Raw genomic sequence first — 23266 nt, 5'->3', positions numbered from 1 at the left:
ACCGGTCGATCCGAAAAGACATAAGAGAAAACAATACAAGAGAAATAACTCAAATAATTCAAGAAAACAAAAGTTTAAAAGTTTTGCGGCGAAATACGAATAACATTGGCAACAAAAATATGTACAGAATAAGAAATAAAGACAACAGCATTGTTACGGATAGAGCCGAAATCCTTAAGGTTGTCGAATCGTTTTATCGCGAAATGTATGAGAGCACCAACGCAAGGCAAGATCAGCTCCTGTCCAAAATCACAAACCAGGGATCAGAATTAATGCCAGAAGTAACACCATACGAAGTTAAAAAGACACTTTCAGAAATGAAAAATAATAAATCCCCTGGCGATGACGGAGTAGTGATCGAGGCAATCAAACAAGGTGGAAATAAAATTATCCAGGTTTTGGCCAAACTTTTCACCGAATGCATTTACCAAGGAAAAACGCCTTCTCAATGGAACAATGCAGTCATTGTTTTATTGCACAAGAAAGGTGACATAACAGATCTAAAAAACTACCGTCCTATCAGTCTGCTATCACACATATATAAACTTTTCACAAAAATTATCAAAAAGAGACTGGAGGCTAAGTTAGACTTCTATCAGCCTAGAGAACAAGCTGGCTTCAGATCCGGATACAGCACTAACGACCACTTACTGGTAATAAAAAACTTGATCGAGAAGTCTGCGGAATACAACAAACCATTGGCACTGATATTCGTGGACTACTAGAAAGCGTTCGATACCATAAACCAGCAGAAAATGTTAAAAGCATTGACAGAATGCCGAATAGATTATCGCTATACTAACATGATAAAATATATCTACCACAACGCAACGGCTAGCGTAAGACTATCTGATCAACAAACAAATAAATTCTGTATACAGCGAGGAGTACGGCAAGGAGACACCATCTCACCAAAGTTGTTCACAACCCTTTTGGAACACAGTTTTAAGAAGGCAGATCTGAACGAATATGGTATCAACATAAATGGAGAGAAGCTCAGTCATTTGAGATTCGCAGATGACATCGTCCTTATAGCCGATCGTATGGATGATGCAATAATAATGTTGAACAAGTTATATCACGCTTCCTTAGAGGTCGGACTAAAGATTAACATCAACAAGACGCAAATAATGACTAATCTGGTGCTAAATCGTAATATTGTTCTTGATGGAATGAATATTGAGCAGACTGCATCTTATAAGTACTTGGGACATGAAATTCGATTGGGAAGAGATAACCAGACGTGCGAGCTCCCACGTCGCATAGGATTAGCCTGGGCAGCGTTTGGTAAACTGAGCTATGCATTTAAATCGGACTTACCCATATGCCTGAAAAGGAAAATCTTTGACCAGTGTGTATTGCCTGTACTCACTTATGGAGCGGAAACATTAACACTCACAAAAAAGGTAGTGAACAAGATTCGCATTACTCAAAGGGCTATGGAGCGCCAGATGTTTGGTGTCTCCCTGAGGGACCGAATCCCAAACGAAGAAATAGGTCGTAGAACAAAAACAGCGGACGCCGTCGAAAGAATCGCGTCGCTTAAGTGGAATTGGGCAGGACACGTCGCCAGATTGTCAGACAACCGATGGACAAAACGTATTGTCGAGTGGAGGCCACGAGAAGAAGCACTACGGAGCAGAGGACGACCACCAACCAGATGGGCTGACGATCTGAAACGTATTGTCGGCAACTGGATGCAAGCCGCACAAAACAGAGAAAGATGGAAAGAGCTGAGGGAGACCTATGTCCAGCAGTGGACGCGTACGGGTTGATGATGATGAATTTAAACGAAGTAAATATACTTAAAAGGTTATTTGTACTTATTTTATTTAAAAATCAAACTAACTTTCTTATCTACCACTTTCAAAAAAGAAGAATATCTTCAAAAATTATATAATAATATACTTACAATCATAAAATCTATAAAAAAAATAAAAAAATAATAACTTGCTTGGGGCTTGAACCCACTTCACGTCTACCGCGCCGTACGAAAGTTGACGCCATTTCAAACTGCACCAAACTCTCGTATACGTCATGTGGGAATATACACAAACTAAACGATTACACCATAAATTTATATGAATTTAATAAAATTATTAGTTTGATTTTTGTCGAAATAAAATACAACAAAATATAGAGTAAGAAAACGATATATGAGATGCAGATTTGTAGAAAGTTTGTTCGTAATCAGATTATGTAAATTAAAGCATTGCCTACTAATAGGTAACTACATTATTTTGTTTACATTTTCCAAATAGATAGGTATTGAAACTATTAGGTATTTCCAACTGAAACATTTAGAATTACGTACCTGCGGCTTTTCAAAACTATTTAAAAAGTCACTATAATTATAAATTTGATTTTATTTCTGTCCACACATCAATAAAAACTAATATTATACAATATTTTTGTTTACCGATAACCTCCATATTGAACAATTATTGACAGATCATTTCAAAATTTCAACACCCAATCGGAGCCCGTATAACAACTAATACCATACTGTCGGTGTGCGCATGCGCGCGGATCAATCAAATTTTACCCTCAATCGATTCGCCGCTAAAGAAGAATATCGTCAGAAACGTAATTATCTTTTAAACTACCTCGTATAATATTACAGATTCCTATATTTTAAGAAAGAAAACATCGAGAATCCATGAATGTAAAAATATACAGGTTGTTCCATTTAAAAAAACTAAAGTTTATGTCACCCTGTCAATACGGGTGGACCTGTATATTTGATAATATTTTTAGATGATGGTCCATATGTGCCCCAACTTTTACCTACATAACTTTTTTTCGTATCTATTACGATAAATGAGTAATTGGACTTTGTCAGACTAATGCCCCACCCTGTATGTAGCTGTTGTTTTTATTACGGTATATCGTATTCTTTCGTTATGTTTTCATATACCTTTGATTTTATTACTTTTATCATTATTCCCAATTTTAGATTTCCTCTGGCAATTATAGCTTTTATTTCTTTACCCCTTTACCAAATCTGGTAAATAATCTCCTTTTATATTCACTTGGTTTATTCTTAGTACATAATCCTCTGCCTTCTCCAGTATTCTTCGTATAGGCTTTTTGCCTTATTAGGCCCTTTAGGCTATTACTTTTAAGTCGTCCTAGAACTTTAAAAGACACTGGTGGTTGTTTCTACATTGTTTCTTTCGGTTTAACTTTATTTTTCTAATTTTTACTTTTTACGCATATTAAATATCACCGTTGACCTGATTTACCTGGTTTATTAATTTGTCTGAAAGCACCTTCTACTAGAAACATTCTATACCTTTTTCCTCTCCATTAACCTGCAGATTGGAATTGTTCTAAAGTGTTTGTTAAAAGTTACTCATCTTACTGGGTATTCCTAACTTCCTAGGTATGTTACCTCCTTTTAAAATACTGACTTTCAATGTTAAATGGCAGCTGTACAAAAAAAGTTATGGTCTATTCCTAAGAGTAATTCAGTAGTCTTCACCTTTTATAAAAACCGCTGGAATATTTCAATTTTTTCCTCTAATCTTCCACATTATTATGGACGTTTTTTGTTGATTAATTGACATCTGTTATATATTTGACGTCATTGACATTTTTCTTAAATATTCAGTTAAGAAAATCATCTTACTTTTAAAAGAAGTCCGTCAAGGAAACATTGATTTAAAAAGCTCAATGTTTCCTTGACGGACTTCTTTTACTGGGCTTTGACCCACATATTTTTGTTAAATACTATCTTGGTGGTTAGCATGTACATTGCACGTAAGCACTGATGATGACTGTAAACCAGTCGAAAACTAGTTATGTGATTTTGATGTGGCTTTTTTGAGGGTTTTTAAATATACCATTTATACAGGATTTTACTGTTTTTTGTATTACATGGTATACAGCCAACCACAGGAAAATTTTTTCCTTGTGAATTTTCATCTTACTTTTATCTTAAAAGTGACTCACAGACTGTGAATCACAGTGAAAAAATAACTCTTTCTTGTTCCTAGTAACATAATATAAATATATGTAGGTTTCTTTTAAAGACGATCGTAATAAAAGTCCGTTTGATGTTTAATAGTTTTAATTAATAAAATAGATGACTAAATTATTGTTACTATTAAATTATCGAAATGTAAGAGTGTAAAAGTGTACTTTGCGACCAAAATTCTACGTGTTCTTATTTTTACAAAAAGAAATGTATCTATCGATAATTTGCGTCTAATCAATATAATACCCGTCTTAGTATTATCCCTATGCGTCTTGTAATCAATAACACGTCTAATGTCGCTGAGATCTTAAAATCGACTGAATGTATTCGTCCTCTTACCCTACGCTAAAACAAACCGTCTTAGGCTAATCTCCTTTTTCCTGTGAAACAACCCAATTAAAATTAGTTCAAAGCATATACCGACATCTTCCAATAACCCAATAATACAAAAATTAAAAGTAGTCCGCTACCGTCGCCGTAATCCCCAATTCGTTCCACCCATCTGTGCCCACGTAGGTACATATGTGTGAGACTCTATCCCGTTCTCGTATTAATAATTAAGAAATATTATATACAGGGTATCTTAAAAATTAAGATAAAATATTTACAATCCTACATTCGGCCATCCTGTTCGGAATCCGACTCGGATTCCATGCAGTTATCTATCCACGGCTTCATGTACTCTGCACACGTTGAAGTGCTCTGAGGTCCATCATGGTATCCAGATTTCTTTACCTCGTACCTGTCATTTGGATTCACCTGTACTACCACGTACGGTCCAAAATATTTCTTCAGCAGTTTGAGTCCTCCACCAAACTGTGTTCTCTTGATTGCCACTAAGTCCCCCTTTTTATACATCCTCGGCCTTTTTCTTCGTAGATCATATCTGCGTCTATTTTCCTCTTGAATTTTGACTAACTGACGTCGACTCTCGTTTCTCAGCATCTCTTTATCTTCATCAAATTGTTTAATTATCTCCTGTTCTATAATCCAGTGGCGGCTCGTACCACTTTAAGAAGGTAGTGCCACAACTCGGGCAGCCGCCAAAATTTTTAGTGACGGATTCACGATATTGTCAAAAAAAGGTATACTGTCAACAAAAACTAAAAAAAATATGCGCAGATACTTTTATCTATATCTTAAGTTTATTGATCTGGGGTGCCAAGAAATTGTCCAACATTGATCAAAACAGTTCCGTAAATTAATTAATACTAAAAACCTCTTAACCTACCACCAGCATTTACTGCTGATAGTGCTTGAAAATTGTTATTACGATTTAGTCTCTATTTACCAATTTATAAAAATAATACTATTTCATTGAGACGGCCCTGAATGACCTAACGAAAGGTGTGTTTATTTCTGGTCTCAACAAAATGGCAAATTTTGTGCAGAAAAAGTAATAGTTTATTTATAAATAGTTCAGTGACAAGTTTATTAGATACCAGTAAGTGCATCCATCGTATTATTTTTGTTTAACATAACGTGGTAAACCAGTTTTGGCTAATTCTTATTTAATAACATCGATAAGGTATGATATAAGCTACAATTTATTCCAGTTTTGTTACTGGTTTAATTACATGCTTAATTATTGGTCAGGTCCGTATTAGTTTTGAACACATGTCTCGTATTAAATTTAAAAATGGAACCTAACATTCAGAGTCTCTCTGACTCGCAACATGTACAACAACCGCAGACAAATACCAATAAAACCTATTCATTAGTAACTTCTTCTTCTTTTCCGTCGAAACTGCAAGCGATTGTCTTCAGCGCCTTAGAAAATACGAAGCTGCAAGATTACTTAATTCCGTTGGGCAATCTAATTCAACCAAAAAACATTATCTTTTCGTCTCGATTGTCGAACAATCGGATATGTATGTACCTTTCAAGCAAACAACTGGTGAACGAATTTATGCAAAAGCACGGACAAATAAAAATCGAGAATAATATTGTACAAGCTAGAAGACTGATTTCTCCAGCCGAACGTATTGTTTTGTCAAACGTATGTCCCAGTATACCACACAGTTTGTTAACTGATTATTTACAAAAAATAGGACTTAATCTTCTCTCCCCAGCCACCTTCCTAAAAATCAATTCTAATCTTCCTGAATACAATCATATTTTGTGCTTCAGAAGACAAATTTACGTTAGTCCTCACAATATCTCCTTACCCGACTCATTCCTTTTAGACTTCGATAATACAACATATCGAATTTTCTTAGAAACTATGGCCTGTTATACCTGCAAAAAGGCTGGACACATCGCCACAAACTGTCCCGATAAAATGGAATCACTAGCAAATTCAAATAACAGTCAACCGATCTCTTCTACCTTACCCGAAACTATGCCTCAACCTACAGCTACAATTCTATCTCACGAATAAATTACTATCGAAGAAAGCTCAGCTCAAGAAGATAGCACCATGGACACCTCCATACCCATTAATGTCGACCTTCAGTCAAAACGTAGTATCAGCGAGGTTCTCACTTCTCCAGAAACAAGTCATACAGAAAAACCCTTTACTGTACCTACATCTAAACCTAAAGCCAAGAAGATTAAAAGCGACGAGGAGCATGTAACATCGAAATCATCAAAATCATATAACCTTGAACCTGTCAAAAATTTTATCCAAAATCGTTCGACCCCTTTTGTCCTCAATTATGACCAACTGAACCTTCTTATTAGCAATATTACTGGCGCGAAAAATCCTATTGATATCATTATTCAAGATTTTACTCCCGACCTAATGCAATTACACCATATGTTAACTGAAGTTTCTACACAATTGAAAAACAGATCATTCAAACGCTTTATCAACACTCTCAACAAGAAAATCCTACGACACTTGGGTAACGAGCTCTCTGAATCCGAGGGCGAGTCATCTCAGGTTAGCCAGTAAACTTACATTTTCATATAATAAAATTCACTAAGCTACTGGAGTAGAATATAGATAAATTTTTCCATCGACTACCAACCTTTCAAACACTTATTTCTGAATTTTCTATTGCGGTTTTATCTGCTAAGTTCTATGCAGTGCTCAAAGCTATCATGCATATGAATTCTAATGGCATTTCTGATTCAGTTAACTTAGTGATTCATTAAGCGCTCTTCAAACCCTTAAACAGATCTATCCGCAATATCCTATTGAGAAACATATAAATTCGAACTGATGCAGGCTCAAGAAAACGCTAGACGAACTAGATTTTTATAGATACCATTCCACATTGGCATTACAGGCAACGAAAAATCCAACCAGTGCGCGAGTGAAATTGCCGTATGTGCTAATATAGAAAAGATGAGTGCCGAAATACCGCGAGTGATATAAAAGCTTACATTAAGAATCGTGTTTTGTGCAAGTGGACATACCTAATGTATAAGTAATTTATTGGGCACTAATTACTCAATGGACAATATTGTAACATTTCTGAAATCCATACGAATATTTTATAGAATTTACCTTTGTATTCTGTAGCCGCCGCTAATCACCATTAAGGTGGATGCGGCTATACTTTCTAAATAAAAAAAAAATAAATATTATTTCATTATTCACACACATGCACAAATTTTTGTAATGTCACTTTTAAAGTTTACGATATATGAAGTTCATTCTTCTATTTTTTGGTTGCAAAGTTTTCAATGACTTTATAATTAAAATTATCAATACAATTTACAAAATGCTTTTCTGCAGATAGCATACCTAAAGCACTAGGTTTCGATGTAAACATCGAAAAACAGCGTTCTGCTTCAGATGTTGATATAGGAATGGTAACTAAAATACTTAAAAGTTTAATAGTTTCTTCAAATGTGCTTTTTAAACCTTCCCTCTACAATAAAACCAATAGCGAAACAGCCCCAGAGGTAGTACTTAATTCGTCTCGCTAATACAGTACCTACTTCTAATTCAGTTTTAAACCGAGTTTTGCTTAAAAATTAAAATTGTCTCCATGGTTCATTAAGAAATGATTCGGAGAACTGATGCTTATAAGCAGAAAACTCCTCGGACATAAATAAATTAGAAGCAACTAAATGTCCGGAGAAGGTAGACCTTTGAAAGATCTGGTACTTTGAATAGTATGAACCATTAAGTATTTGTCTAATTCGGCACTAAAATTGACCAGCTCCTTAAATATACCTCTATTTTCTGAATTTTCTTTTTCGTCGTGACCTCTTAAAGCTAACTCGAAAGCTCCACAACACCTTATAACATTTGTAGTTTTTTTCTAGCGAAAAACCACCAAAAAATTTTTTAAAATACTAATCTTTATTGTCAATTAATAAATTAAACTTAATAAATAATCAAAATATTATCAAATACCCACGATCATGATGCACTAAAAGTTTAATTATAAATACAAAAACTTTTTAACAGAAAATATACATAATAAAAGCGACAAACCAGCACGTAAAGAAACTCAAAATAAATAGACCTGGCTTCATACCCTCGTGCCTGGCACAGAGATTCTAATGTTAAGGTATACTAATAGTCCAATATAGCTCTTTCTCTGTCACTTACATATAATGCTCGTAAAATCTTTCTCTCTTTGCTCGTGCCAGTACTGACTTCGGCGCGAAGGAGATTCTCCTGTCGAATACTCTCCGCTGTCGGCAGGGATTGTATTGCGCCCATAGTTGCCATATTTTATATAATTTATGAAGATCAAAAGAAATACACACAAAAAAATTAATAGGAATTAAAAAGTTTTGAAGATAAAAAATATGTTTATGGATAGTTAGCAAGGTAGTGCCATGGCTCTATGGCACTACCTCACGGGCCGCCACTGCTATAATCTCCTTCATCCTCAGATCTTCTTTATTCTTCATCTTCGTTCCGAACAGTACTTCGAACGGCGTCGACTTTATGCTTCTTTGTTCGCAATAGTCTTCGAATTCCTTCGCCGTAAATGCGGTACCTCTGTCAGATATTATACGGAGCGGATTTCCGAAATCCTTTTGATGTCTCTTCACGCATTCTATAACTTCTTTTTTGCTTCCAAGTATACATTTAACGCAATTCCCTATGCAGTGCTCGATTTTTTCTCTAAGATTTGGAATGTAACATCCTCTTCGAATCAAATCTTGTGTTTTTGTTACAGCAAAATGTCCTAACTCGTGTAAGTTTCTAATTACTTCTGTTTGCATTCTTTTCGGAATGACTAACACTTCCTTGCTGTCTTCGTATTTAAACAAAATATTGTTTTTTATAAATAAGTCCTCGTATGCTTCAGTTGTCTTTGTCTTGTCAGGTTCGTAACTTTTGACTACTTTCTCTATATCCGTCTTTATTTTTTTATCTTCTGTATGGTTCAGCTGAAAATCATTATTGGCTGTCGTCTCGCTAATTACTGTAATCCTCCTTATAAAAGTATCTACTCTTTTTTTAGATAAAATTATTCCGTCTTCTGTTATTGTAACTTCTGCTTGTCTCAGTATATTGTTTCCGAGAATAATTTCAACGTCTAGTGCTTCTTTTGGAATAACATGAAATAAAATATTAAAATCCTCTCATTGAATTTCTACCATTTTATTAAATGAACCTAAAGTTTTAACTCTCGTACCTCCTAATCCACTGAAATCTAATATGTTTTGTGAAAGAATCACGTCATCAAAATATTTTCCAAAACTATCTTCTCGTACTGAACTAATGTCACTTCCTGTGTCAAATAATGCACGTAGTGATATTTTTCCACACTTCAATGCCAAAGAGTTTTTATGTACAACGTCGATAATATTTACATGTCCAGAAGTTGATGGTTCTTCTTCTTTCTTATTGCATCGAAAAGACTTGTGTCCAAACTGAAGGCATTTAAAACATTTTACTCCCTTGGCTTTGTCAGGACAATCCGTCGATCTGTGTCCCTCAATTCCACAATTGAAACATTTTTCTTCCTTTTTATTCCTACTTTGAGGCGCTCTTCTTTCATCTCGTCTTACTTCCTCGTTCGTCCACGTCTTTTTATGCGTCTCGGTTTTAACTGATTTTTGCGTCGTCTGTTTTTTAATCAATTCGTACAGTTTAATCTTCTCTTTAAAGTCATTGAAATTTTTGGCACCATAAAGTATTACTTTATTAGCAGGGTCGTCCATAATTCCCTCAATTGAGGACCCTAGAGGAAAAGGGGTATAAGTGACAAAAAGTAAATTTCGAGTAAACGCTGTTCAAAGTTCAGCTTTCACTTTAATTGCCACGATTTCTTAATGGTAGATTTTCTTAACCGGTTTAGTAACTGTAGGCATTATTATTCTTAATTGTAACAAAAAATCATGATTTTATTAACATTACTCATTTTGGAGCCATTTTTAGGTTACTAAGTAGCACTTGTACCCCTTTACTTCTAAGAATTGTAACATAAAGGCAAAACATTTAAAAAGATTATAAAGTTTTTGTACAAATTTATTCTTTACCATAACACTAATACATAATTGATTTATGATTCATCGGCATCAGTGTCGTAATGATGTTCCAACTCGTCATTTTCGACTTCCGCTTCTTCTGAGTTTATAAGTTCTTTAGCTTGTTGACCATCATGTCGCAGATTTGTGAAAAACTCATGGTAAATTGGAGGTATGTAGTTAAGCAGCTGTTGCAGATTTGAATATTTGGCCTGCTTAATGAGAGGCCTTCTGTCAATCGGTACTGGTAAGAGATCTGGCAGAAGGACAGTGTTTTTGCCAGCTCGAGTGGGTTTCATAGATAGCTCACTAAACTTTTCCATGCTACCTCCAGCTGATTTCTTGTAAAACAGGGTTAAAGGTTTGTCCTACTGAAAATGTAACCATTGCATACTCTGTATTCCACTTACGTTTTTCTAGAAGTATGGCGCAAGTGTTTGAAAATCTAAAAAATCGCCATTTTCCATCTGTACTGTAAAGAACTTTCTACTTGTAGAAGTTACCAGCTCCATCCAATGTTGTGGTACATACAGGTCCTTTTTGGTTCTTTTCTTTTTTAACTCTATTAAACCAAAATTTTCGTCACACTCATTATAAGAATGGCCACTTTTAAAAAATCGATGATCCACTGTTTGAATATTAGTGTTTCTGACAATGTAGAGCCAAAATTTGACTGTCAGATGACTCTTGTTTTGGCCTCCACAATTGTCTCTAAATGTAGTTATGTGTTTTATAGATGGGGAAAGGCTTCCGATATATTTTAGGAGACAAGATGATATTTCCTGACATCCACGTGACGCCTGACCTTCGTGCCACATAAAGAAGTGGGTCGTTCCATTCTATAGGTTATGGACCCCTAAGTTATACGTCCACAATTGCCTTAGATAGTATGCTTTAGACGTTGACACATTGGGAGTTGGCATAGTTTTTTGTAAGTCGAAGATGAACGCAATTTTGCTAGATCCTTTAGGTCATGACACTCTTCTTTTGCTATTCTGACGGCTTCCGCCTTACGCAAGTGTAAGTCTTTTTCTCTCTGAGCTAAATCTTTTTCTTCTGCCGAACCGTGATTTATTTTTATCTGAAATTTGTCACATTTGTCACAGGTGTCTGTACTTGGCCTTTTGAAACTAAGGTTGAAATGAGTATTAAAAATATTTCTGTAAAAGCTTTCCTTTACAGGTTCTTCTTGTTTTTCCTCCTTACAGAAATCACAATAAAGTTTATACTGTTATATTTCTATTTGATATGAAAATTAAAATTTGATAATTATAGACAAAATTCAATTTAATATAAAATATTTTCAATTGTCTCAACCACGGGCATATAAATTTAGAACAACCTGTATACAACAAATTGTTATATTTAATTTTAAGAAGTGATTAAATAAGACTCAAGTGAAATCGTTAATAGGTCATTATCGTTGTTCGCGGAAGGATCGATCATTAGCCGATGCTAAATAAGACTAAGTGGAAATAGAGAATAGGTCATTAAAATTTGTATATAGTAGAAAGTAATTTTAGAATGGGAATTAACTATTTTCTTTGAAATCCATTAAGCATATTTAGAAAGTTTAAAAATTGGTTTTGAGGAATACTGCGAATGAGAGTTGGTGGTGGAATTTTGATTTGTGAATCTGGAAGGGATATTTAGAAAGTAGGGGAATGAATGACAAATAGAGATCAGAATGTTTTGAGCTGTCGAGAAGTGAAGTCGAGTAGTAGACGGTAGTGTACGGAGAGTGAGAAAGCCGGTGTAGTTCCGTGAGTGTGGAGTATCTATCGTAGAACGAGAGGTAGGCCAGGTTGAGAGTAAAAGAACCTCCTTGAGCCAAGAGTTCCCGGTAGCTGATTGCAGTTTCGAAAAAGGTAGAACACAGCATCACGACAGAAGCAGGAAACGAGAGCTATACGAGCTAGTTTCAGAGGAGAACATTACTGGAAGCCAGGACGAGGTTTTGATTGCAGCCAAGGATAGCAGGAAACGGGTCTTGTGTGAAGACATTCTCAGTGCACCAGAAAAAGGTCAGTCTCATTTGTTTGGACATGAATGTATGGGTTTTTCGTAGTAAATACCACATTTAAAATTGAAGAAACATAATCAATAATATCAGAAAAGCTTCATCAAACTTAAATAGAATTGTTGCTAATAAATCATAATAGTTAAATGTTAATAAAAACTTTCAATTGGAAATCAAAAGGAAATAAGATTCCCATGTGTAAATGTTATGTTTAAGAATAATAAGATATAGCAAATATTAAGCAGTGATTGCCATTTAAATAAAATAAACAATATTTTGATTACAATTGTAACCCATATGTGTTATTATTTTACTTTTTTCTTTCCTATCCCGATTAGGAACCATTAAGAAATACTTAGAAGCCACGTATGTAAGTAATTAATTTTATAAAAAGCCCTGAGATTGAAAACATATTGATATGTGATCTGGTAAATTAATTAGATTATTATTAATGCATTGATTAAATTAAATGACATATGAAAATATTATCTCATATCAATAATCAAGATCACAACAATACATTATTTTCAAATTACACTCCTGAGGAAGATACCTCCTATTCGGAGTCTTATTTCTAGTGTAGTGGCTTGTGTACTTAGGGAACTTATTAATATGTTCTTTTATGATTTCAATTGCCCTTTCAGAAATTTTGTTTGAGGATGAATTTTTTCCTCTTTAATCTATGCATGCCTCGCCCGAGGAGACTATTTTTGCTTTCAACTACATTTTATAAACGTTTGTTGGAGACATCAAGAGTTTTAATTATAAACTCTTTACATACTCTACATCCTCCCAGATTAAAAACACATGACACCTCTTTGTTGCTAACTGCATTTAGATTTTTTTTACAGGCTCAATTTGTATGGATTCATTTAGAAAAGCTGTTTGGAGATTCCAGTTACCCAATGACCAATACTCTTTACAGATTGAAAGTCTTTGTTCTTGTGAAATAATATTGGTACATTTATACCTACAATGATGATTTTGAAGTTCTCGTAACTTTTTAGCTCCATGAATATTGTGCTTTTGGTCCATGTAAGCTTTTTTTCCATACATCTGGCCTCCGAATCCTTTTCTTGCCAGCCTGCTTTGGTGGTGGAAACGCATTAGCAGGTAAATGCTCTATCACTGGCTCTGCATTCCCATCTTCTTCTTCCGGATCATCTGCTGGATCTACAAAAAAATGAAAACATTACATTCATTGCTATTTTCAAATTTCTTAAATATTTTACTTTCAATAAAAAGTTGCAAATTTACTTGAATAGCGATCTTAATAACAAGTGTACACTCAGCCAATAACAAGTGTGTTACATTTTTTACTTGCAGAGCTAAATAAAAACACTTACGTATGAAAAGGTGTTCACTTGATTTATTGTCAACTATTTTAAACAGTAGGAGCAAACAGTATTCCTTAACTTAACTTCAATTTTTAGGATACGTACATTTATCTCGTTCAAAGCTTCAAACAAACAGCACGAACTCTTCTTAAAAGCACTGTAGTTAATAATAACGTAAAACACTGCAGTTTACAATAAAGTAATACTTTAATGACAAAGTAAAATTGCTTTAGAAGAGCTATTCCACTACCCATCCGAAATAATAACAAACTCAACTAACAGTCTGACACAGTGGAACAGGGGTACAAGCGCACTCGTATCTCTTCTCCTCCAAGCCCTACTCATAGTTGGCTTGGAGGTTAAGTAACTTGTCGCTAGAAAGCAGCACCTGTTACGATTTATCGCTTAGATCTCTTTACCTCCAAATAGAATGAAATATTTCCAGTTCAGAAATGCATTTATCTCAATATTTACAAAAATGTCACTTATACCCCTTTTCCTCTAGAGTCCTTAATTATATACTGCATTATGACTTCCTTTTCGATGTTTCCTCTGCTACCGATTTCTCTCATTTTTAGTACATACTCCTGTACGCTTTCACCTTGTTTCTTCTTTCTATTCATCAGCATTCTGTGAATTTCAGCACTACTTATTTTGTTCTCAAACTCTGCTGTCAGTCTCTTCTTCAGGAGCTTCCAGCTATTAACTCCTTTCTCTGACTGTATATACAGTTTAGCTATTCCTTTTAGAGATCGTTTAGCAAAAATTAGCATTTGCAAATCATTCCATCCCATCAGATTGGAAATTTCTTCAAAATCAGTGATCCATTTTCCTATGGGATAATCGTCTTTTCCGTCGAAATTTCTTATACTATCCTCTACGTCTCTAAAAGTTAAGGCAAATGAATCATTCAGTCTACCTCTCGTCATTTTGTTTGATTTTGATCTATTCCTCGTAAATAAATCCGTCGTCCTTTCATCATCCATATCGTCATCATTATTATCGTCGTCGGTAACGTCTTTACCTTCTTCCTCGTGATAAGCGTCTTTATCACTATTTGCGTCGTTATCTTCATTATAGCGATCGTCTTCGGTAACGTCTTTACCGTTTTCCTTGTGATAAACGTCTTTATCACCGTCATCATCGCTAGCGTCTTCGTCTTCGTCGTCATTCTCGTCTTTAAAATTGAAGTCGTTCAAAAATGAACAAATACGTTCAATCACGTCGTCTTCTGAACCAGTGTAGTTCAGATCTAAAACACTGCAAACTGCTACTAAGTCCGGCATACTTAGTTTGTTTTTAATGTCGTCTAATTTTGTGGAATATTCCTGGGATTCTTTATCCCACGCAAAATTTGTAAAATTCCGCAAATTCTTCCTAGTTTGTCGCGGCAACCCTTTATCCCCGTACGCGACAACATGCAACGCCTTAACAGCACTTAATGCCGAATTTTTAAGGTTTAAACTAATTTTTGGAAAATCGTTAAGAGTTTGTTTAGACTGCATTTTAAAAAGGTATATACTTAATTAGAATAAACAATAAAAAAAAATAGAAATAAAAAGATAGATTACCTTTTAACTAAAAAGTTAGATTATTTTTTCTCCTGTGCAAATTGTACTTGTGAACTGTAGAATTGTAGTCGCTTTTACTTTAAAATTATCAATATTTACTACAAATACTAACAAAGTTATGAGTTATTAAAATAAATGAACAGAACAAACAATGAAAAAAAAACAAAAAGAAGTTAATCGTTAAATAATTTATGATAGTTCTCAACATTCACTGTTTATCGTCAAAAGTTCCAGTTCACAGCTCCTCGAAAAAAAATAATCTTGGGTCAGATTTCTAATTTCCAGACACAAGACCAAAGTGTCTTGACTATTTTTAAAATATTGGAACAAACACACCTGATTTCTCCTTGGTAATACTGCTTGCTATGATTGCGTCTCGTCGTCGTCGTCATCTTCACTGCCCAAACAGCCATCGTATTTGCCTAACAGCGTCGTCTACACTGTACTAGCCTGCTACTCCACCAACACAACCATTCACCAACAGTTCACAAAGTCCGGAAGTCACCAATAGTTTAAAAAAGTCCGAAAATCACCAACAGTTTCCACGTTTCCCGAACAGTCATAAACAGTTTCCAAAAATTACGTCTCGTCACTTGAGCCGATTTTTTAATTACACTTCACTTTACGGTATTTCGCGAACTTTACGACGAAATTGTCTTTCTTAGATCCCGGTTGAGCCCCCAAAATGTAGGTTTCTTTTAAAGACGATCGTAATAAAAGTCCGTTTGATGTTTAATAGTTTTAATTAATAAAATAGATGACTAAATTATTGTTACTATTAAATTATCGAAATGTAAAAGTGTAAAAGTGTACTTTGCGACCAAAATTCTACGTGTTCTTATTTTTACAAAAAGAAATGTATCTATCGATAATTTGCGTCTAATCAATATAATACCCGTCTTAGTATTATCCCTATGCGTCTTGTAATCAATAACACGTCTAATGTCGCTGAGATCTTAAAATCGACTGAATGTATTCGTCCTCTTACCCTACGCTAAAACAAACGTCTTAGGCTAATCTCCTTTTTCCTGTGAAACAACCCAATTAAAATTAGTTCAAAGCATATACCGACATCTTCCAATAACCCAATAATACAAAAATTAAAAGTAGTCCGCTACCGTCGCCGTAATCCCCAATTAGTTCCACCCATCTGTGCCCACGTAGGTACATATGTGTGAGACTCTATCCCGTTCTCGTATTAATAATTAAGAAATATTATATACAGGGTATCTTAAAAATTAAGATAAAATATTTACAATCCTACATATATATCTTTGTTTTAGACATCATGAGGTTCCAATAACTCCTCCAAAACTAGCTCAATACTGCCTAGCTCTATGTGCAATGTGCTATGATCCCAGGCAATTCCATGGTCATGATCTTATTGGAAGCCTCCAACATCATGAGCCTATCCATGACATAGAGTTTGCTTATGCAACTTTAGCCGCATGTACAGCTAGAGCGCATGTTAGGAAGAAGCAGATTCGAAGATTATTGGATATAGCGAATACTGCCAAGGACCATAATATAGGTAAGTTAACGAATATGATTGTTTACACGACCAAGTCAACAAGTAAAAAAGATAATAAATAAATTGGTTAGAATATTTATTAACACATAGGCTAGGAACCGTAGCTTTCCACCTCGCAATTTTTACAGAATGGATAGATTTGCTTTGAAAATTTGAGAATAAGTAGTGGATAGTCCAAGGATCAAAATCTATATGATTCTGAAAGGCGCTTTTACCATTGGGGTGGTTGCCACCCCATCCCGGGGGTATATATTTTGAGCGCAAAAGTTAATAAAAACATTCATTCTAAGCAAAAAATGTTCTATACATTTTTTTGATAAGATTAATAGTTTTCGATTTATTCGCTATCGAAAGTGTTAGTTTTGTATAGAAAAATCAATGTTTTTCGATATACATACTCATTTACGATTCACTCAATTTTTGTTGTAGAAAAAATTGTTTCAAACCAGATTCTTGGGAATTAAATAATCTACAATTTTATATTGAAACATTTTTTTCGTATCTCTGATGCTAATCTTTCTATTCTGAAGAAAAAGGCATTTTTTTACCAAAATACAAAACTCGTTATTCGCTTTTAACTCCAGTTTTTAAAAAAATGATCATTCTAAGCCAGTCAAACTTTTAGAATCTATTAATAATACATAAATAAATAAGAATGAATAAGGCCAATCACTAAAAATATCGCTAATTTACATTATTATGCTTCCAATTAGATTTCTCCTTTTTTTTCAAAAAAAATTATTGGTTTTTTAACCATCACTTTTTTATTTTTATATTACCAAACTATAAAAGTTTGGTAAAAAATAATTTTGTAGGATTTTACACGATCTACAAGCCTATTAATATTAAATCTTTTTAAAATTCTCAATCGCAACAAAAGGGGACTTTGAAGGGGTTGGTAAAGGTGATTTTTGCATGTTATTACGTGTTATGAAGTTTTAATTGTCAACAGCTCACGCAATTTTTGACGTAGAAAAAATTTTTGCAAACCAGGTTCTTGGGAATTAAATAAACTACAATTTCATTTTAAACATTTTTTCGTACCTCTGATGCTTATTTTGCTATTCTGAAGGAAAGGCCATTTTTTCCAAACTAGAAAAATTCGCTATTCGATTTAACTCCATTTTTTTTAAACTAATCATTTTATGCCGGTCAAACTTCTAGAACCTATTAATAATACATAAATAAAAAAGACCAAATAAGGTCAATGACTAAATTTAATTAGGGTGATGATTGGGGGGTTGCCTGCGATCTCTTTTTCGCTGAATAAAATAGGGACTGACATTCTTTTCATTATAAGTCACTTAATTTTTGTGCTATAGACTTTCTTCTTATTTATGGAGACAGATATTTTTAAGCACTTTAAATTAGTTTAAACAAGTTGTCCTCGAAAAATGCATAGTTTTCCCGTCTGTTGACTTTGAAACTACAATATTTAGCATTTGACGAAGAAGGGCCAACATATAATAAAGTATAACTCGATTACTATTGGTCTTAAAGAAAATTAAAAAAAAAGTTTTTGTTTATTTTTTCAAAAGGTACATTTTTTTAAGTAAAGTTGTTTTGATAAAACGAAAACTTTTGGAGTTATTAGCAGAAAACATATTAAAAACATTGATTTTTTCGATATAAAACTAACACTTTCGATAGCGAATAAATCGAGAACTATCAATTTTATCAAAAAAATGTATAAAACGTTTTTTGCTTAGAATGAACGTGTTTACCAACTTTTGCGATTAAAATATAATAAAAGATTTCCACCCCCGAGATGGTGTGGCAATCATCCCCATGGTAAAAGCGCCTTTCGACATGATATAGATTTTGATCCTTGGGCTATCCACTACTTATTCTCAAATTTTCAAACAAATAGGTCCATTCTGTAAAAATTGCGAGGTTTTGTTTTTTTTTAAGCTTTACTTGGACTAACATTACTTTTTTGTTTTTTAGATACAGTCGCAATGACAATTTTAGCTTTAAGATGCATAGTAAAAGATCATAGGCATAGAAATCTACAGCATTCCCTTAGAAGGCCTAGTATAAGCTTAGCCCGACAGCAGCAGCAAGACGGAGGCTTCGGAAATTTGTATAATACTGCTCTTACGCTCCAAGTAAGTCCACATGATTGTAGTATGACTATATCACAGTTTTTGTGTATAAATCAAGAAAACAATAAATTGTAAATAACAGTAATTAATTTTTACAAACGAGAATTTAGCTGACACATATATTCCATCGACTCCTTAAGTGAGTGGCATGCTGGCCACTCACGGATATCGAAGAGGCCGGGCGACTGACAGGCGGTTAATTGAAGCCAAAATCACCACATACACGCAGTTTTCGTAAAGGCGTTAGCACGCTCGATCACAAAACTGCATGTGTGTGGCGTCTCAACTGCAGCAGTTCATTAACGTAGCTACTCAAATAACGGCCTTCAGTCCTGGCCTGCATGCCACGGCCTCTTCGATATCCGTAAGTGAGTGGCCAGCTTGTAGTATGTGTGGTGAGATCGCTCCTGTCTGAAAAAAATTTCTAATTCGGTTTCTCTGCGGATTCATATTCAAAAATGTCCCCTTTAAACAAATTTGAAGGGTGCCGGACGGAATTTTCGGGCAGAAATTGTTTAAACAATTTTTTTAAACAAATACATAAGATCACCTTCTATTGCTCCAAAAAATATATTTGTAGGTTTTTTGGGTCATTCTAAACAAGAAACAGTTTTCGAGTTATAGGCAATTTAATATCTAAAAAATGCGAAAATACGCATTTTCGAGGCATATTTAAATTAGTATTTTTAAGGGTGCCAATAACTTGGATTAAAGTTTAAACATTCCTTTTCAAGTTTCCGAGGAGTGATCGGGTCTAACTTTAATTTAGACCGTAGTTTTTTAATTGTTAATTATGCATGTCCATCCGATTTTTGGCCGGTGCGGCGCGCTCTATTTTCCTATTTTCCCCCGAAAAATATTTTTTCTAGATTATTTGGGACATTCTAAATAAAATAAGTTTATTTACATTTTTCTCAAAAGTTACTAGTTTTAAAGTTATAATAGACAAGGCGAAAACGGCGGGTTCGAAGGGAGAAATATTCCCATGAGATTTTTTTGCATAATCACATTCGTGAGACATCCCAGAATAAGGTTCAAGAAGTCGCCCAAGTGAAAAGTGGGCCAATTTTTTTTAACAATTTTTTTTTAATCAAATTGCAAGAATCAATATTTTTGGCCCGAACAATTTTTTCTTTAATTGTTTGGACCATTCTGGACAAAAAAGGTCTCTTATAATTTTTCTCTAAAGTTGATCGTTTTCGACTTATAAGCAATTTAAAATTGAAAAAAACGAAAAATGGCGATTTTCAAGGCTTAATAACTCGGTTAAAAGTTATTATTATGAAAGTCAATATATGACTAAATCAAAGTTTGAAGCCCCCCCCTACAAGATTCTGAAGAAATTTTTGTCATTATTTTATTACTAAGCTGTTATTTTTAAGTAATAATAATAAGCGCCATGCACGTGTGCGGGGCTGTAAATGCTGAGTGCGAGAGAGAAGCTATTCCAGCAGTCCAATTGTGCATCTTACTCGCACTCACATTTACAGCAGCGTCAATACGATACAACCACTCATTGTTATTAATTAAAAATAACAGCTTAGTAGTAAATTAATGACACAGATTTCTTCAGGATCATGTAACAGCGACTTTAAACTTTGATTTAGTCACTTTCTGACTTTCAAAATAATAATTTTTGACCGAGTTATTAAGCCTTAAAAATGGCCATTTTCGCGTCTTTCAAATTTTAACTTGCTTATAACTCGAAAAAGATCAATTTTAGAGAAAAATTATAAGAGACCTTTTTTGTCCAGAATGGTCCAAAAAACCTAGTCCAAAACCAAAATGAGTCCGGGCCAAAATATTGATTTTTGCAATTTGATTAAAAAAAAATTGTTAAAAAAAAATTGGCCCACTTTTCTCATGGGCGACTTCTTGAACCGTATTCTGGGATGTCTCACGAATGTGATTATGCAAAAATATCTCATGGGAATATTTTTCCCAACGAACCCGCCATTTTCGCCTTGTCTATAGCGATTAAAACAGCGAAAATGTGTTTTTTTGTAATTTTTCGGATTGTAAATCGCTTATAACTTTAAAACTACTTATTAACTTTTGAGAAAAATGTCAAGAAACTTATTTTATTTAGAATGTCCCAAAGAATCAAGGAAAATATTTTTCGGAGGAAAATAGGAGATTTTTGAAAATAGTGCGCGCTGCACCGGCAAAAAAAACGAATGGACACGCATAACTACGAATTAAAAAACTACGGTCTAAATTGAAGTTAGACCCGATCACTCTTCGGAATCTTGAAAAGGAATGTTTACACTTTAATCCAAGTTATTGAAATCCTTAAAAATACTAATTTAAATATGAGTTTTTAAGTCTCGAAAATGCGTATTTTCGCATTTTTTAGATTTTAAATCGCCTATAACTCGAAAACTGTCAATTTTTGAGAAAAATCACAAGATACCTTTCTTGTTGAGAATGACCCAAAAACCTAAAAATATATTTTTTGGAGCAATAAAAGGTGATCTTATGTATTTGTTTAAAAAAAATTGTTTAAACAATTTCTGCACAAAAATTCCGTCCGGCGCCCTTCAGATTTGTTTAAAGGGGACATTTTTGAATATTATTCCGCAGAGAAACCAAATTAGAAATGTTTTTCAGAAGGGAGCGGTCTCACCACATGGACTATAGTCGCCACTAAAAAATCGGAGGGACTGCCATTGTAGGATCTTATCGGGCATTCCTCCACTAAATGCTTTACTGTTTCTGTTTCAGCACCGCAATCACAATTTGAAGAGGGTATTTTTTCCCATCTAAAAAGTGAGTCGGAGCACCTACCACAGTTTGTTCTTATAATTCTATTTAGTGTCGCCCAGATTCGTCTCGGATGGTTGAAATCAGTGTTGAAACCCTCTGAATTACCTATAAAACATGGCATATTATTGCGTGCATTCTTCTCCCAATATTTTCGCCAACGATCGGTTATCTTGAAATTCCTTTCAATTAGAATTTTTGCAGAATCTAGAGGTTTTTTTCTTGAACGAAGCTTACTTAGTACTTATGTTTTTGTCGTTGATATCAACGTGAGAGCGGAGCACAGGATCGGCGTTAATTTTTCTATACTCACTGACAAGGGCTAGTGCTCAACGGGTGCGTAAGTGGGCTATGTGGCATAGCCAGTACGTTGTCGTGGCCTTGATTTTGCCTGATATAATACTCCGGTCAACTTACGCATCCGAGGCTACAAAAATTACCATCAAGCTGAAAATTGGCAGGATTGTTAAAAATACCATCATAAATGAAATCTAAAAAGTCCTCATAAATCCGACCCCTGCTAAAAATTTTACGCGGGGTCAAAAGTCACCAAATATGGTTTTTAGCGATTTTCAGCGAAACGGTAAGTTTTATGGTAAAATTAGTTCTAACAAAAAATGTAGATCAGATAATTATCTATAAAAAATACCTTATTACTTTTTTTCCTGGGAGCCACCGTTTTTGAGATATAACGATTCAAAAAGTGGTAATCGTCATAATATGCGCACACGTTTCCACACCACCTTTCTGTTTAATTTAAAGCTATTTAATAATTGATATTGGCAAGGGTTAAAAATGATTAAACTTTATATAAAGCAGTATAAATTTAAAAAAAGGGAAATTTATCAAACTGGTTCATAATTTTCTAATACTTCTGCTTCCCTTGGTCTTCTTCTCATTGTTCTTCTTCCTCTTCTTCATCTTCTAGTTCTTCTTCTTCTTGTTCTTCTTCTTCTTCTTGTTCATCCTGGGTGCAAGTAAATTGTCCCAATAATAACACATCGCATGGCTCCTCGATAGAAGGAAATGAATCCTCAATTGTTGGGATTCAACATTGGAGCACGACCGGTTTTGACAATTAGTGCATGCTACCGAACAAAACAGTCCAACTTTTTTGCAACCACATTTAGCGCTACATCCCTTTTTACAGTTGCAAAAAATTGTGTTCCGTGTTGAGTTTTTCCGGCGCAGGGGGGAGTAAAGTTTCAATTGGTTCTAATGAACTGTCGACTAATTTCCATCTCCAGTCTTTTGGATCTAGCTGATAACCAAGCCACACTTGAACTTGGTAATATACCCGAAAAAGTTGTTCATGAGCAACCGCTGAGGTTGGAGGAAGACAAGATAACTGCACTTGTTTTTTGTTTCGAGTACTTTTAAAAAAACATGCATATCGAAACTTATCTAAGCACGTAGTTTTCTTAGGCGCTCCATACATAGAGAGAAGAAAGCTAATTCCATTGGAAATATCTTCTTGTGGAGTTGAATTAGTTTTTTTTTTAAATTCAGCACATTCAAGTAAATCTTGTTTTTCAAACATTTTAAAAACAGTCGTTTAGCCCTCCTGAAAAAT

At 34.3% G+C, this 23266-nt stretch overlaps 1 protein-coding gene across 2 annotated transcripts in view; it reads left to right on the top strand.

Annotated features, from left to right (window-relative positions):
• LOC114329416 (uncharacterized protein CG3556) overlaps window positions 1-23266 on the top strand; it is an 850435-nt gene that overhangs the window by 804438 nt on the left and 22731 nt on the right. For both annotated transcript variants that reach the window (XM_050655236.1, XM_050655235.1), the window contains exons 5-6: window positions 16578-16825; window positions 18773-18933. In XM_050655236.1, coding sequence (XP_050511193.1) covers window positions 16578-16825; window positions 18773-18933 — 409 coding nt within the window. The remainder of the gene's footprint in view (window positions 1-16577; window positions 16826-18772; window positions 18934-23266) is intronic.

This window comes from Diabrotica virgifera, chromosome 7, assembly GCF_917563875.1.
Source record: "Diabrotica virgifera virgifera chromosome 7, PGI_DIABVI_V3a".
Taxonomy (NCBI): Eukaryota; Metazoa; Arthropoda; class Insecta; order Coleoptera; family Chrysomelidae; genus Diabrotica; species Diabrotica virgifera.
Note: the sequence above shows the minus strand (reverse complement) of the source record. Positions and strands in the feature narration are given on the sequence as shown.